The sequence below is a fragment of the Gobio gobio genome (genome assembly GCF_949357685.1).
Source record: "Gobio gobio genome assembly, chromosome: 22".
Classification (NCBI taxonomy): Eukaryota; Metazoa; Chordata; class Actinopteri; order Cypriniformes; family Gobionidae; genus Gobio; species Gobio gobio.
The window spans coordinates 18,097,794-18,116,641 of record NC_137118.1 but is presented as its reverse complement, the minus strand read 5'-3'; the positions used below and the strand labels follow the sequence as shown (position 1 = coordinate 18,116,641).

At 37.1% G+C, this 18,848-nt stretch overlaps 1 protein-coding gene across 1 annotated transcript in view; it reads left to right on the top strand.

Moving 5' to 3' along the window:
• csgalnact1a (chondroitin sulfate N-acetylgalactosaminyltransferase 1a) overlaps positions 1-18,848 on the top strand; it is a 65,400-nt gene that overhangs the window by 22,603 nt on the left and 23,949 nt on the right. The window contains exons 3-4 of the mRNA XM_079804824.1: positions 1,904-2,120; positions 12,612-12,713. Of these exons, the coding sequence (XP_079660950.1) occupies positions 1,904-2,120; positions 12,612-12,713 (319 nt within the window). The remainder of the gene's footprint in view (positions 1-1,903; positions 2,121-12,611; positions 12,714-18,848) is intronic.

The following is an 18,848-nucleotide window of genomic DNA, read 5'->3' as shown; positions in this document are numbered from 1 at the left end:
ACAATTACACACTGATCCTTTAACAATGCATTGGCGCAAAAGTAAGAGAAGAAAGCTTCATAGTCAAAATATAATGATATCATGAAAAGCAAAAATGAGTGTGGTTAGCCTATATCTTGCCTCTACAATACACACCGAGCAATATTACGCTATCTGCACATTTCACAGTGTGATATCTCGACTGCCACAAATACGGCCCTAACAAAATACAGATTTGTGCACTTTTTATTGTACCTGTTTTTTTAATTGGCCTTTGAATTTAGCTTTTATTGTGTGGTTAAAAAAAGCGTTACCTTGCCAAAGCTTTGACCGAGCTCTTTGATCTAATGGTGTTGAGCGCTCCAAATGCGAACTTTACATGCAACAGTCAAGTAATTGACAGTACTCTGATCCAATATAGGACTCGTCTGATTGACAGTAGGCTACTCTATCCCAATAGTGTTAGGGGAACCAGTGGGGGCGGCAATCATATTTCAGGGTGGCCGTGACGCCCTTTACACAAACCCCTGATATGCGTTCATTGGCGCCCCTTCAGCTGATGGCGACCGCCTAGTTCGCCTATGCCTAAAAACGGCCCTGGCATTACCCCACATACGCATGACCGGAAAAAGCGGAAGCGGTCATCTGCTGCATAATAAAAGCTCTGTGGAATCAAGGTGTCATCAAGCTACGCCTTTGTTTTGAATAAGCGACCTCTAGTGGCGAAAAATTACATATTATGGCTTTAACGTCAATATTTGATTTATGTTGTTTATCAATTATGAATGTTCATATATTCTTATAGGAAATAAAAAACAACAAATTAGATATATTTATTATCATAATAACCTTCTCATTCACTAAGCATTTGTAAGCTGAAATATGTTAGTGAAACCTGTGAAAAACGGATATTTTCACAAATCATGATTCACAAATACCTTTCATACTAAAATGTATTATAAATTCACAAAAAATGCGTAGGAACAACTTAAACCATGCATACTCGAAAATCTCATACTCTGAGGCTGCGTCTGAAAGCTTAAAAATGCTGCCTCGAGGACACATTTCAAGGCACATCTGAATTTTCCAAAGTTAACTTCACTTTCTGTCTCTTAATAACCTTCATCTAATCGATTTTTGAAGGCATCATAGAGGTTTCCTTCGCTGCCTTTGATATCCCACAATCCTGTGCTTTCCATTCTGTGACAGTTGAGCTAAAAATTAAAGATAGCATCTGAAAGTTGCAGTTGGTGGTCAGTTTGTGTGGAAATGTACGTTTTCCACTTCTGATGTCATTTTTAGCAAGAAATTGCTAAGGAAGTGTCCTTAACATGTTAAGATAACATTTTTATATTATATCGATATTTCATCGTAATTATGTTTTTATGTTAAAAAGGATTTATCTTCTGCATAAAAAGCTACATTAGCTAATCTAGCTCATTTAGAATACTCCAAGTTCATTAACATTAGAACAAGATTAACAAATTCAAACTCAAACTCCTTTGCATTTAAATAGGAAATAATCCATGCAACTGTTAGGGAATGAGACCCAATGTCTCCTTTTAGAGTTTCAGAAAACCTAAAAATGTCTCACACTCTCTTCGAATTTGCCAAGAAAGAAATATCTAGAGAAAAAGTTGCCATGAAAGGGGAACCACTGAGCAATAAAATGTTACTTTCCTCTGGGTTTTTCAGTCAAGAGATTTGTGATTAATCTTTTGAGTGCCTCCGTTTGTAATCTTGATTTGTGGGATTTGTCCTTCATGTTTGAGTCTTTGCATGTTTGTGTGTTTATCTTTTGTAGAATTTGTCCTTGAGCTTTAGTTTTCTTTGATTTTTGCTTTGCGTGTGTGTGTGTCCATGTGGGTGTTCAGGAAAATCGTTCCTTTTCTTCACTGTTCTCAATGTCTTCTCATCTCTGCAGGCATAGCGCGCACTGAAAAGGACAAGGGCACGCTGTACGAGCTGACCTTCCGTGGCGAGCAGAAACTAGAGTTCCGCAGGCTGGTCCTCTTCCGCCCCTTTGGCCCCCTCATGAAAGTGAAAAGTGAGCTTGTGGAGACGGCTAACATGCCCATTAACATTGTGCTGCCTCTGTCCCAGAGAGCCGACAAATTCAAACAGTTTATGCACAACTTCAGGTGACACCTCTCATTCTTTTTGTTCTGTTATTACCTGTTATTTATCATCCTCTGCCCCCTTTATTTCTTTCTTTCTCACATTCATACATATCTTCCTGGCACTTTCCATAAATAAGGTATACTTTGGTGTCCATTATTTTTAAAGCATTTATATTCAGTTTATTAGCATGCAAACCGCACGTTTTACCCAATTGTTCAAAAAATAAAACACCTTTTAATACTCTATAAAAGTAACACAATTTGAACTGTTTCTACAACATGACTGTAAGACAAATAAATCATTTTATTCCATTTTCTTAAATTTTACACAGACCATAGTGTTGAAAATGACCAAGTAAGTTTGTTGTAATTTATAGGAAATGTGTATATATATATTTTTCCCCAGACTAGCTTGCCCATACTGAGTTTATAGTATATTAATATATACACAGATCAGTCATACCCTTATGACCACCATCCTAATATTGTGTTGGTCCCCCTTTTGCTGCCAAAACAACCATGACCTGTCGAGGCATGGACTCCTCTAGACCTCTGAAGGTGTGCTGTGGTATCTGACACCAAGATGTTAGCAGCAGATCCTTTAAATCATGTAAGTTTTGCTTTGTGGCAGGGCGCATTATCCTGCTGAAAGAGGCCACAGTCACCAAGGAATACCGTTTCCATCAAATTGTGTACATGGTCTGCAACAATGCTTAGGATCACCACTGTTCTTTTCTTGGACCACTTTTGATAGATACTGACCACTGCAGACCGGGAACACCCCACAAGAGCTGCAGTTTTGAATCAGTTTTGCTGCAGTCGTCTAGCCATCACAATTTGGCCCTTGTCAAACTCGCTCATCCTTATGCTTACCCATTTTTCATTAACATCAACTTTGAGGACACAATTTTCACTTGCCGCTTAATATATCCCACCGACTAACAGGTGCCGTGATGAAGAGATGATCAGTGTTATTCACTTCACTGGTCATAATGTTATGCCCAATCATTGTATTTTGTCTATTTACTTGTGGTGTGTATTTAATGTTTATTAAACTCTTAGAAGAACTGGTTCTATATAGAACCTTAAAGGGTTCTGCCAAGCACTTCATATAGAACCTTCTGGGTTCCCATCATGGAATCATTTTATAGATCCTTTTATGGATAAACCGCTTTTTCACAAGAAAAAAATCTAATCAACCATTAAACATGAAAGTATTATGCAATCATTTAAGATATTTCTCCTTATATAGAACCTTTTTGGCATAAAGTGTCCTTTAAAGGGGTCATGAACTGCCTTTTTTATAATGTTCTCTGAGATCCACTTATAATGAAAAACATCAAAAAACATCCTAATTTAGAAGTAATACATAAGCTGGTTTCTGTCCTTTTTTTGACCCTCTCTTTCAAACAAATTCAAGACTTGGAAGTAAATGGCCACTGCTATGGTTGGAAAACAGTTTTGCTTATATATATATATATATATATATATATATATATAAGCAAAACTGTTTTCCAACCATAGCATATATATATATATATATATATATATATATATATATATATATATATATATATAATATAAACCCCAGCATTACATGTGTAGGATTGTTTTGAAAGCTTTTGATGTTGAAAAAGTCTTGTTACAAACATTTGCCAACAATGTGAAACATTGCTACATATTGAAGGGTTGCACGATATTGGAAAATACATACAATGCGATATTTCGTTTTTTTTTTTCTGCGATTTTTATATATTGCGAGATTAAAAACGATTCAAACCCGATGATTTGAATGGCTCTATTTGAAAAGAATGAATCATTCTAGAATAATTGGGGTATAGATAAATACAATAGAAGAAAGATAGAATTGAAATAAGCAGGGCTTTGTTTTTCAGGTAAATTTAACAGTATTCAGGTACACTGTATAATTGAAATATAACTAAAATAATTAATTAATACAATGTATCTTTGTTCTCTCTTTTTTTTCTTCTCTCTTGTTGTTTGATCACCATTGGGGACACAAACAGCTGTGGGTACATTAGGCTGCTGTCTCTTTAAGACGAATGCACGGACCTAATATAAATGACACGCATCCATTTTCTTTCTCAAGTTTCTTTCTCACATAACTGGCTCTGTTTATGAGGATACTCGCCGAGACAGGCATTTTGACTTCATTTTGCGTGCACATGTCTGTTTAAAGGCCCAGTTTTTTAGCTTTTAGTATGATTGTTAGCCTTAAGGTTAGGAATAAGCTGGTGTGTTCCAAAATGATGACAAAATGTGCATTTAGGAGTTATAAGCATTCAAAACTTGAAACGCCAACTGCAAGAGTCTCACTTCCGTTAAAATAAATCACAGATTTTGATGACATCATCGCAGACTTCACCTTCTCATCAAATCTTCTGTCCAATCAAATGCTCTCTAGAATCTGCACCGCCTGCATTATACATAAGCTGCTTCTGAAATCCGGCAGTTGTTCACACATTTACTTATTTCTACATTTCATACGTGAAAGACACATAGCGCACTATATATGCGATCGGAAACGATTCAGACAGTGTAAATATGCTTTCAGTTGAGCCAAATGAAGTCTGGTTTCACGTTAGTTTCACGCACACCGCAGCAGCGCACACACACCCCAACGGCTCTGGTCTAAAGTTAGACTAAAGACACGAGAGCGCAGAGCAGATCATATGCGCGAGTCGAGGAGACAACAAAACATATCGGACCCATTTAAATTCTGCACAGAGTGCTGTATTTCAAAGCGATATGGAGGAGATTATGATGATAAACGGTTAGAGATTAGGAGGAAACTGGGGCTTTACCAAACAGAAAGGCTCTAGTCAAACTGTGGTATCAACAAAACGCTATTGGCTGTTTCAAAAAAGGGGAGGAGCTGCTAACAGCTGAAGCCGTTTCAGGGGAAATTACATCAACACATTGAATAATGCTGCACTTCAGTGGGCCTTTAAAGTCTCTGTAAAGTCAAAATTAAATGTGTTCTGAGTTTGTCACACCACAGGCAAATGTTATTAATCACCCAGCCAAATTTGAATCATAAAAAAAATCCGCCAAGTAAATAAAATAGCTTATCAAAATTTTTAAAAAATAAGCAGCATTCTCTGCTCTCAAACACTGGGGGCGTGCTGTCGGGGCTGAAACCACGCCCACTCACGGGAAAGCTTCCGTAAGCACGTACAGTTCACGACGGCACCAGATGTGTCAGCGGGAAGGGAGGATGAAGGCCAGCGCATGAGATAATCGTTCGGCCCCATTCTGCAGCGCATTATCAGTGAAGCCCAGTACCCAGTTGAAAGTTTATAAAACTATCCGGTATAAAGTAACTGCAGAGGCAGGTGTTGGTGGTGATCCTCAACTAGGGTGGCCATTTCCATAGCACCAATAAGAGGACACTTTTTGACTTTGCGGCATTCAGTGAGGCAAGAATAATTGCATACTACATGGGTGTACTCGCAACTACAATACAATTTTGTCCATCATATCGATGGTATCATGATACAGTGATTCTGAAATAGCCAACTCATTGCCAGACAACTCATTGCCAGACAACTTGATCTACGATATATTTTGAAATAGACCTATGTGTAATAGAAGAGGCAAAAAAGTGTTTGTTCACAGTATTTGTATTTATTCAAGACATTGTGATGTCTGTTTCAAACACTCACCACTGAGATGAACCTGTCTTGCGAAGTGCACAGTGCCTGAAAACATAACATTTCTGGACTTCTGTAAATAACAGAAATGCATAAATAAACAAATAATGAATGCGAAAAATAAATACACATTCAACAAGTTCACCCTCTGCAGCAGCTCTTTGTTAACAACTGAAATATGTATTTATTTATTTTTTTGCATTCATTATTTTATTCATTTATTTCTGTTATTTCCAGAAGCCCAGAAATGTTATGTTTTTATTTGGTTATTTATGTATTTATTTTATACAGTATGACTGGTGATGCTTGACTGCATGATAGACTTTACAAAGCTCTGCAGTGGAGAGTTTGTCATCCTCCTGAGGGGATGTTGCTTCTCGAAAAAATGACCTAAGGGAAAGACGTACCTGGGGCTCGTCTGTAACTCTTATGTTTTTCCATGCTGGAATGTCGGTCAATGGCGGCTTTCCATTGACTACAGCGACACAGTGTGCTTTTTGATATAAATTCGTGCTCTTTTGTCCATTCCTGATTAATGAGGTCTGACGTTTCGGCATGATAATGTTGCGATATGATGCAGCCAGCACGTCGTGGAGGCTTGTTTACGTTTTTAACCAATGATATATTAGATATTTATTTGACACCGCTTTCAGCCAATCATTTCTTTGAGATCTTACGGCATTATACGCTATGCTGCTGCGTCCCAATAAATGGGGCTGTTTTATTAAGTTATAGGCTGTAGTAATTAATGATACTGACAGTAACTCGCGATCGAACTGATGCGGATGTTCTCTAGTTAGTGTTGGGGGATGATTCGACTGATTCGACTTAAAAACCCATGCAAAGGATAAACTTTCACTCTATGATGGTTAAACTTTACAATTAAATGGATAGTTCACTCAAAAATGAAAATGATCCCATAATTCAATCACCCTCAATCCATCCTAGGTGTATATGATGTTCTTCTTTCAGATGAATACAATCGGAGTTATATTAAAACATTTCCTGGCTAATCCAAGCTTTATAATGGGAGTGAATTGATAGGTTTGTGTAAAAAAAAAAAAAAAAAAAAAAATTCATATATATACAAAACATATTTAAACCTTTCTAAAGTAAAATATCTAGCTTACGCCAGATCGCCTTCCATATTCAACTTACTTAATTTTTTCCCAATCTCTACAGCCTGTTTTACATCTAATTTCATTTTTTTAAATTAGTGCCTCCAAGCAGTGTTTAAAAAATCTTCTATTAGGTGTTGAGCGAACACTTTGACCTCATTCTCGTTTCAGAGGCAGGAGAGGACAAACAAGGGAATTGCGGGTTACGATCAGAATGAGCTCAATGCCGGCAGACCCATCAAACTAATTTGTAGTGGCATGTACATGGTAGCACAGCATAGAGATGGTGATTGTACTCTCAACAGAAAAACGGCTTTTAGTTGTTTTTTTTTATGCTTTTGTTGCTCCGTCATATGAATATTGGATGTGCCGTCAAAAAGGCATTAAGAAAACCCAAAAAAGTTTCTTATTTGATCAAAAATACATTAAAATCAGTATTTTAGTGAAATATTAAATTACAGTTTGAAATAACCGTAATAATTTAGTAATAGAAAACTGTAATAGTTTTCTGTTTCAGTATATTTTAAAATGTAATTTATCCCTGTGATGGAAAAGCTGAATTTCCTTATCCATTATCCTTTATAAATAATTCTAATATGATGATTTGATGTTTAAAAAACATTTCTTATTATTATAAGTGCTGAAAACTTCATATTTTAATTAAAAAAAAAAATTCAGGATTATTTCATGAATACAAAGTTCAAAAGAACATTTAAAATAATTTGAAATAAAACTTTTGTTAAATTATCAATATTTTTACTGTCATATTTAATGCACCCTTGCTGAATAAAAGGATACATTTAAAAAAATAATAATAATAATAACTAAATCTTACTCACCCAAACTTTTGATCTGTAGTGTATTTAAATGATAATTCATGTATCAGAATTAAACAGGTACATTATAGCAAAAACGATGAGCTCCAGAGGCGTTTAGAAGTGGCGCTTATTTGGGACAATTAGGTTTGAATGTGGCACGGGCAATATGCCCATTCTATTTTCCATGCTTCTTTTCATACAGCATGGTGCAGAATTTCCAAAGCATGGAATATCTTTTCACTCTTTCACAGATGACACTCGGGTGTACCTACCTTTACAGAAACTGGATAGAAGTTCCAGTTGAGTCATTGAATTGTCTACATGAAGTTAAAATTTCTTAAATTTAAATGAAAGCAAAACTGAAAAATCTGGTTTGGGGCTCCTGACCCACAAAATTTCTGTGATTTGGGCAATTTGGCTGTAAATCGGAGGTAAAGAATCTTGGTGTACAGTTTGATGACTCTGAAATTTGATAAACATATTAAAGGTCCCGTTTTTCGTGTTTTTTTTTAAGCTTTGATTGTGTTTACAGTGTGCAATATAACATGTGTTCATGTTTCGCGTGTAAAAAAACTGTATTTTTCACACAATTTACTTATCTGTATACTGCTGTTTTCACTGTCCTCAAAACGGCTTGAAAGATTTCCCTGTTCTATGAAGTCCCTCCTTCAGAAATACGTAATGAGTTCTGATTGTGCCAGCGGTTCCCGTGTTGTGATTCGACAGCAGCTTAGGGCACGCAGAGCGCACGTTACCGGAAAGGTCACGCCTCTTACCATAACGGGGATGCATGCGCTCAATGATCTCTAAGTACAGCGTCCCTGGGAAAGCCAAACAAAGGTGACTTGACTCCGGGATGAAAATAACAGCGTCTCGACGACATGGCAACAAACAAACTATACGAACGCAACCGAACGCAACACTTCCTATTCTCCACGCAGGAGCAACAAGACCACGCCCCCTTTTTCACGTGTTCTTGTGGGCGGAGGTTAGTCGACATACTGCTCTGCTGACGTAATTAAAGCAGAAAATACCAGGATGTAGTCCTAACCAGCCGTTCGCTGTAGGCTTTGAAAGGGAACTTCTGTTAAATAAAATATCTCGCTTGGCATTGAACTTTGAGCTTTATAATTTTACAGGTATTATAAATGCTCTAACAGCAACATTACACACTAACTAAAGTTTGAAAAATGGGATCACGAAGAACAGGACCTTTAAGTGTGCAGCTCAAATCCTGTTTCTTTTATCTGATCAATAAACCATTTTTGTGATCTCTAGTAATTTTGAGAATTTTTTTTAATCTCTTTTAGACTGTATTATTGTAATTCTCTGTATCTAAGATTAGCTCCTTCTCTAGGCTCTTTTTTACTATAAGTCTGAAATTATGAGTTTGGTTCAACTGGTTAACGTAGAATGAGGCTCGTTATTTTTCTGTATTGCGTATATTTCCACTAATGTTTGTTTGCATTATGCTGTGATGTTATTAGCTTATGCTATGATGTTATTAGCTGTACATTTATGTCTTGGTGCTATTTTTATACATCACAAACAACGCTCTTGTTTTAATTATGCTTTATAAATAAATAAACAAACAATGACTTATGTTATCAATAAAATGGTAAGAAGACCTAAAAATGTTAACTCTAAAGTTTTTGAGAAAAGTTGCCAGCCACCGGCAGCATTTTTTTTATCTTTTTCACAAAAGTTTCATGGCCCCCAGAATATGTCAAAAGAAAGAACAGAGGCTTTGCTTTTAAATAAAAAATGTTTTTATTCTAGCTTCATACATTCCTTTTTTAACAATCCTTGAAAATGGGTAAGTTTCATTAAAAAAAGCAAGATTTTGAGCAAAAAGCTGAGAAAATTGCATTTTTGTTAAAGACTACATCCAGATTGGATTGAGAACAATGATCAAAACACAGATGGAGTTTCTTTTAAGTCCATCAAAACCCCCAAAGCTTCACAGTCCTATAGCTCGTCCTGGGTTGACATTTTAATTCGGTAATTTCCATCAATGGCAGGGAAAGAGTTAAAAACAAAAAAGGATGTCCCTTTTTCCAATCAAGTTTTTTTCCCTCTGGAGCTAAACCAAATCTGAACCGCTAGTCTACCACTAACCATCAAAAATCTTAATTTCACGCACGAACCATGCCTTTATTGTGCATTGGACATAAAAAGGATCATGTTTAGAATCTTCTTGAAACACTTGCCACACTTCTATCAGAATGTGGCTGCTTCAGATCAGGAATTTCACGCTAGTACTGCAGTCCTTGTGTGTTGCAGTTGCAGTGCCCTGTAGGGTGAGCTTGTCTTGTCAAAAGTGTTTCAAGGCCCAGACTCAATAGCTTTTTCATCTCGCATAATTTTTTCCCACTGAGCTCATTGCAATGCATTCTGGGATCTATAATGTTCATAATTATGCTGCCTATTTAAAAAAAAAAAACATACTTTTATGATACCCACTCTACCCACAGAGCTTTGTATAGTTTTTGTTGCAGTAATGCAAAATATTTTGATTTGTCATCACAGTAATAGAATATCAGTTATGAATAATTAATTGGTTTTAAAGTGCTCCTATCATGCTGTTTTAATCTTTCATAATTTTGTTTTGGAGGTCTCCTACAATAGATTTACATGCATCCAAGTAAAAGAAAAACTTTAATTTCTCTTTTGTCTCTCTAAACCCCTCATTTCCTCTGCTCTGATTGGTCAGATGGCCCAGTCTGTTGGGATTGGTCTGCTCTGCTCTGATTGGTTAGATGGCCCAGTCATTTGTGATTGGTCTGCTCTGATTGGTCAGATTGCCCAGTCTGTTGTGATTGGTCTACCGCTTGCGGCACGTGTCAGTAACAAAAACCCCTATTACTAAATCTGAATTTCAGCTCTGGATCCTCCTCAGCGCTTGATATACAGTGATACGAACAGTAACAATTGCGTAGGTTTTACCGTATAAATTCAAGTCCTCATCCTGTAGAAGTGGATTTACTTTTACAGCTCTGAAAACAGTGTCTTCTCGACATGTCCACAACACGAACCAGACTCTCCAGGCCTCAGATATACAACCACAGTTAGGGCTGCCACTAACGACTATTTTTATATCGATTAATCTATCGACTAATTTATCGATTAATCTGTCGACTAATTTATCACAATAATTTTCAACAATTTTACTTAAAAACATTTCATTTAACTTGCAACGTTGGCCTTCAGTAGTGTACTATAAAAAAAAGTATAAATGTAAATAAGCCCTTGACAAAATGTAAAACTAAAAGAGTAAAAAGGTACAAATTTGTAAACCAACATAACAACAAAAGAGAATATCAGCAAATACTTTTTATATAGAATAGTGTTGTCACGATACCAGACTAAAATACCTCAATACCGTTACTGAATCGATACCATGGCAAAAAAATGTAAAAGTAATTGAATAATATGACAGAACTTACTATTCATTGTTTTATAATTGTTTTAGGGTTAAAAAAACGGCCGGCATGTCCCTGCCTTGCCCTGCTTCACACAGAATATTTGGTCTGGCCCTTTAAGAGCTGCACGGACTAAATTAATTTGTAACACCCGATTTCTCATTCAACACTGTATACGTTCACTAAAGACATATCCGACTGCGTTTACCCGAATACTCGCCAGAATGTGCATTTTTTACCATTCAATTTACCATTCAAACCCAATAATCCGCGAAACTGGCATCGCGAGATGTCTGAGTTGCTTTCTTTTTTCTGAGCTGCTCGTATATATTTGACTGTTCTGCTTCCTTTGTTTAGTGAACATTAGAAGCAGAGCTTACACACACACACACACACACACACGTCCTCACTCCTGCTGTCACACATCGACACAGATTAAGCAATACTGCTCTTATTAGAGTGCTGTCATTTTTAAAGTACCGGTACTGATACAATTTCATATTGTACCCAACTTACCCAGTCGACTAAAAATATTGACGTTGACTAATTAACAGCGTCGACGCAGTCGATTGTATCGACCAATCGCGACAGGCCTAACCACAGTCAAAGTAGATGTTGTTCATGGGCCTCCAATGAAGACCATTGGCTGCCATTATGTAAATGTGTGACAAACCTACGTAGGTAATGTGTGTAATGGAAGTGAGACTGGAATTGCTGACAACTCGTTTCGGTAGTTCGGAATAATTTTTTTTTTCTTTTAGGAGACAAAATGGCCAGATTTACAAAACAGTGTTAAATAGCGTCCCATAAAAGCGCCGATGGGAGTGGAACGTTTTGCGCATGATATACTGAAAATTTGCATATTAAGTGTATAAATAATGACCAATGCAATCTACCAAGAGCAGCGCAAATTAACATCTGGCTTAAATAATGGGGCAAATAACAGTAAATTGACTAGCGTAAACCTTAGTAAATCGCATTGCGTGATTGATTTAAAACTCTCCTCCCATACATTTTGCTTCTGAAAGGGAAACTCCTACAAATGCATATGCAATAAGGTCCGCTGCAAAAATAGCTGTGTCTATGCCTTTTCAACACAAATTTTTCACTGCGTAGACACGCAGTATAGTTTTTTAACGCCAAAAGAGGGTTTGTGCTGGCTGTTAGTAAATCTGGCCCAATAACTTTATTTGTTGTGCACTTTGAATATAAAAGGTCTGAAAAGTTTAAAAAATTCACAAACAGCTACACACTGCACGAAAGGTAATATTTGAAAAAGCATAATCGGGCACTTTAATGAGAACAAGCCTTGGAAATGTAATGGCGTTTAAATATATCTGTTTATTTTATTTTTCCTCCTCTGTTTTCTCTTTCTCAGTTTTCAGTCAATGTTCCTTTTTGAGCTGGTGTAGCTGGAAATTGTCCAGCTGAGTGCTGACCTAAGTGTGTGTTTTTTTTCTGTTTCTGTGCATGTCTACAGAGAGGTTTGTGTGAAGCAGGACGGGCGGGTACACCTTACCGTGGTTTACTTTGGAAAAGATCAGATGAATGAGGTCAAAAGAACCTTGGAGAACACATCGAGGTATGGCATGTTAACATATGTGTTTGCGGAAGTGTGTTTATCCACACAAAAGACCAGATAAGGCTGAGGTTAAGGCTGAGAAATACAGTTAAACAAAAAGGAACCAGAGGGGTGTCATAAGTTCCTTCCAGTAATCTCGAATGCATTATGGGTATTGTCCAAACTGTAGGTCTGAAACTGATCAAATGAACACACTCAGCTTCTGCTATCAGAAATTCTACATAGACAGGGTAATGTACATAAATAATTCCTTTAATTTAAAGATCAAGCAAGACTTAAAATGCCCATCTTCATGAATATATTAAAATGCTGAACGAGATGTATTAATAAATGATGATGATGATATACTGAGTAATAATCAAATGCAGAGTCAGCTTGAATTTTTAATGTGATCTATGCATACATTTTTGAGTCGTGTTAAACATATGTAATATAATAAAATATATATTAATACATATCACATTATTTATATATATATAACAATTTTAAAGACATGTCATGTAGAATAAATGTGACATTAATATGTAATTAATATATATTTAACAGTACAAAAGCAAGCATAATATAGCTTTTATACAGTACAATAATTTCATAAATGAGCAATTAATAACATTCTTGGTCGAACAATGTATTCTATTACATTATACAATATTATATTATAAATGTATTTTATTATACTATACTAGTCAAGTCGCCTGTATTTATATAGCGCTTTTTACAATGCCGATTGTTTCAAAGCAGCTTCAGTGTTAAACAGGAAAATAATGCAACCGAATTTGATTCAGCTGTACAGACGCTCGGGAGAAAACTGTGATGTCAGGCCTGTTTCACACGGGACATATTAGCGGAGTCATTTTCGACCATTTTGTTTGGAAATGTACTCCTCCCAGGGTTACAGGTGCTGTAGATGCTCAGTGTGTTTGTGATAAACTCCTGACTTATGACATCTAACTGTGTGACGAAAATTACGTTAATGACGCAGCTTCACGTTCTTCTGTAATTTATTTACGTTAATTGCGTCAAATTATTTTAACAAGTTAAGGACTTTAAATTAATCGCATGCGTTAACATTGACAGCACTAATATATATTTATAAAAAGAGTATGCTGCCTATCACAAATCAAAGTACGTGACAAAGTGGTCGGAGGAGAACACCTAAAAAACGTGACTCAATGGTCAATTCTTGTCTGTATTTGCAGTACCAAGTCGCGGTTCAACTGTGCATGACAAACGCTGCCCGACTGAAAGCACAATGGGTACGTGCTTCTCCCGCTCTGCATACACACAGCCTCTGCACTGCCTCCGTTCTACTTGTGCATCCAGTGTGAAATGGCCGTTATACTTGCAGGCGCTCCGCTAGTGAAATTGCCGTTTGGTACACGTGCTTCAGATGGCGTTCCCCTATAGAGTCGATCCAAGACACAGTGTTGAAGTTCCCCTTCTCAGAGCCATAACACGAGACATTTTCTAATATTCTTTGACTATTTGTCATCATCAATCGCACTGGCACACAGGTCTCTAATTTGTAATCATGAGAGCACAGCTGGGGTTAGCAGCGCTATCATGATTACAGATGGGAGGTCAGTGAATCTGCACTGTTAGACTGCAGAGACTCTGACCTCCATCCGGTGTGAAAATAACAGGTCACTTCAGATGCTGCTCGGAGGCAGATGAAATCAACGGAGCAGTAGATTGCCTGGAATTCAGCCAAGGTCATGCTGGAAACCTCCCTGCATTGCAGCGGATAAGATATCTCTCAATCACAGGGGAAAAAAATGGCTTTTCTCTTTATGGAGAAGCATTGAAATGCGGCTGGACGCATTGGTTTTCAGATCTATCTTTCTTGACCAGGTTGTTCCCACATACAGGGACATTTTTGGATTTTTTAGAGAAATGAGAAACAATCATGGCCTTGTACCTTTCAGGATAGGCAAAGACCAATAATCAGCACAGTTTGTTCTGTGGGAATTCATTGGCTTCTCTCTGGTCCAGAAATCAAAGAAGCTTAATTCTTTCTGTACCTCAGACTAAGTGGATTCTCCACAATTTTCTTCTTATTTATTCCAGCTCTCTTCCAGACATCTAGAGCTAATTGTTTGTAATTTCCCAGCAGCCCTGAATGCTTATATTTTCATTTCTTTAAGTAATTGTCCTTAAATACAAGTTAAAGGGATAGTTGACCCAAAAATTTTAGTTCTGTCATTAATTACTCACCCTCATGTAATTTCAAACCTGTAAGACTTTCGATCATCTTTGCAACACAAATGAAGCTTTTTAATGAAATCTGAGAGCTTTCTGTCCCTCCATTGACAGTCTACGCAACTACCAGTTTCAAGCCCCAGAAAGGTAGTAAACACATCATAGAAGTAATCCATGTGACTCCAGTGGTTTAATCTTAATTTTGTGAAGCGACATGAGTGCTTTGTTTGCGCAAAAAACACAATTTACCACTTTATTTACAAAATGTTAATCTCCGACGCACGTTCGCGCAACAACGTCTGCTTTCACGTCAACACAACACGCACGCATCGTGGTGCTCTCGTGAAGTAGTATGGTCTTGTCAAACATAAACTTTGTTTTATTTGCATCTTCAAAATGTTTTACAGTGTAGCCCTCATACAGTGTAGTGTAAACACGACTGTTGCCTTCCTGTGGTTCACCATGTGTGCCCTGAATTTGAGTGTTTCTACTGCTACTTACCATAATGTTTCACAACTAGCCATAGCCGTTGAACATCTGACCACAACTTGTGATGGTTAAAAATTAAATGTCATATTATTTGCCTAATACTAGGTTTCTAGCCGATAAAAATTCTGAGGGAGAAAGCATTTTGTAAATATATTGCTGCAGTAGATGATGCATCATGTCATAAACAAGATGAATGACTATAAATCCATGAATCAAACCCACTTGGAATGCCCACAAGTTTTGACACAATTTTCCACACATCATTTTTATGATTTATGTCCTTGTATGTGGGCAGAGAAAAATCATTGAGAAGAGCAAAATAGCTCACAGTTGCTATTAACTTCATTTTGCACACACGCCATACAGTATCTGACAGTTAATGCAACTTTATGCAAATGATCAGTCAGCCAGTACAGCATAAAGTTGAGCTTGAATCCCACATCACCAAGAGTCGCTTTCGCTTTTGTTGCCTTGAATCACTAACTTCAGGTCGGTTTGTCACCACAAGTCAATGTGAATGTCTCCTAATCACTGTCTACACTGCAAACAAGCAAAATGTGCAGTTGTATTGCAATGAGTACAAATATTTGTTTTCACTGTTTCCCTTGTTCGCTTTAGCCCTTTAATGTATGTGCTGTAACTAAAGTATTAACATTTATGTATTTGGCAGAAACCTTTTTCCAAAATGAATTTCAGTGCATTTGTCATAGTTATGCATTATGTGAACTGGCGTGTTCCCTGGGAATTGAACCAATGACCTTGACATTGCACCATTCTCGACCAGGAGTCCCAAGAACAACTCTCCCTTGACGATAATTTTAAATTAAAAGCATCTAAACCCTTTTAAAGCATTTCAGTAAAACATACTCTTTTCCTCTACCCTACTGTTAGTAATGTGCACATCACACAAAAACATCCTCAAGACTTTGTTCAAACTTTTTCCCATAAAGTGAAGAATCCTTTCAGATTTTTCTTCAGCTCTTTAAACAATAAACTTTTCCTTTCTTTACCAACATTTCCTTCATGCTCAAAAGACTTACTTTAACTAAAAGTCTTCTATTAGCCTGAGAGGTTGACAGAGAAAAGCAGAAGACAAAATGGTGATGATAAAATGATGTACTTCATCTGACCAGCACAAATCCAGCAAGTGTAGTTACACCACATACTGTAAAACTGGCAGCTGTGAGTGTAAAACATATGGTAGCAACATTTTGGGTTTTGCAGATTTAACTTAAATTTTAAAACATACAGTATTTCATTAACTGATATAATGTTAATATTCCAACCTATACTAATTTAAAAACGAAGAAACAACAGTTATTTCAACAGAAATACATCAAATGTGTAGTGTCACGCAGGGAATTCTGGGAATGCATCATTTACAGTGAAAAATCTTTTTCATTTCCAAAAACAGCTAATTTAACAGTATTTTACAGTAGAATTATATTAAATGTCATGTTAGATAAGTTATTCACCGTAGTAAGGAAATTGACTGTTAAAAGATTAACAGGTTTTTACGGTCACATTTTACCGTTAAAATCACAATTTTTTTACAGTGCAGCAAAATAAATGGAAAATTACAATTGAAACGGCAAGCCGGCAGAGGCAGTGTGAGAGGCAATGTTCTGCTGGGAAACCTTGGGTCCTGCCATCCATGTGGATGTTACTTTGACATGTACCACCTACCTAAGCATTGTTGCAGACCATGTACACCTGTAAAACGGTATTCCCTGGTGGCTGTGACCTCTTTCATCAGGATAATGCGTCCTGCCACAAAGCAAAATGGTTCAGGAATAGTTTGAGGAGCACAACGAGTTTGAGGTGTTGACTTGGCCTCCAAATTCCCCAGATCTCGATCCAATCAAGCATCTGTGGGATGTGCTGAACAAACAAGTCTGATCCATGGAGAACCCACCTCACAACTTACAGGACTTAAAGGATCTCCTGCTAACATCTTGGTGCCAGATACCACAGCACACCTTCAGGGGTCTAGTGGAATCCATGCCTCGACAGGTCAGGGCTGTTTGGGCAGCAAAAGGGGGACCTACGCGATATTAGGTTTGGTCCTATGTTATGCTAGCCTAGAAATCTAAACGCACACTAGCGGCAGCAAATGTAATTTGCAGCCAGGGTCGTCTAGAAGGGATGTGACGGTGAGGAAATTTTTCCACCGGTTAATCGACGTGTGACAACACCGGTAATACCGGTATCACTGACGGAGGCTTTTAAATCACTAATTCTATCTAAACGAAAGTAACATGCACACGACTGCTCATCTCAGTCAGCTCCTCACTCTGAAATCTGATGAATGACTCCTGCCGATGCCGAGACGCACGGTCGGATCATGCTTTATAAGCAGACACGTTCAGTTTTTATTTATATTGTCTGTTCTCTAACTGAACTAAATTATTTTATTAATTTAAAAAAAAATTCAAAACGACGGTGGGGCGGTGCCACGGTGGGCAAGTGATGTAACCGGTGTCAAGCCTATCGTCTAGCAACTCTCCGTTGGCTTGCGAGCTGGAAAAACCAAACTGTAGTTAGGCCAATCACATCGTGTATAGAGTCGGTGGGCAGGCTTAACATAATAACGGCAGAGTTGCGGCGGTTCCGCATGCTACTTGTAAACAAAGAAGCTGGCAAACAGCGGTCTTTTGAATCGGCTTTGGCCGCGACTCTGGAAGACTTGGAGTTAAGCTATATATATATTATATATTATATTTTATATATTAATTATATTTTATATATTAATTATATTTTATATATTAATTATATTTTATATATTAAATATAATATAATATAATATAGTGGTGGGCATATACATTTTTTATATCTAGATTAATCTCACTGTAATCTTGGAATTAATCTAGATTAAAATGAATCATTTGAATTCTGCCGAAGGCATTCAGAATATGTGTACTCGTAAGTGATCGTTTGTCTTTTTGTAGTTTGAATAATAAATAACTTCTGTCCCTTTAAGACCTGACGCACGCATGGATCCCAAACACTGTTCCTGTGAGCTGGATACGACTGTGTTTACGTTAAAACTCACCAAGATGGGCATTGAGACATTTTTGAGTGTATTTGACCATTAATAAGCTGGAAAAAGGAGGTCATTTTTGCACTTTTATGTCAGAGGCGGCTTTATTACGGTATGTGTATGCGCAGCTGATATCGATACTGTAGAAAATGAGTATTGTATCGTTTCAGATATTTTAGTATCGATTCATAGCGAAATATGGATATTTTTGACAACACTAGTAGGCATACACACAGGTTCGAAGTCTCGTTCTCTCTCCCCCTACTACAGTGCAATTCGGCTAGTTATACATATTATACAATTATACACATATATATATGGATATATATATGGATCTACGGATAATCTGGATCTACGGATAATCTACGGATTCTCAACAGCAGTGTGTGTAGCTTCAAGAGAGCGAA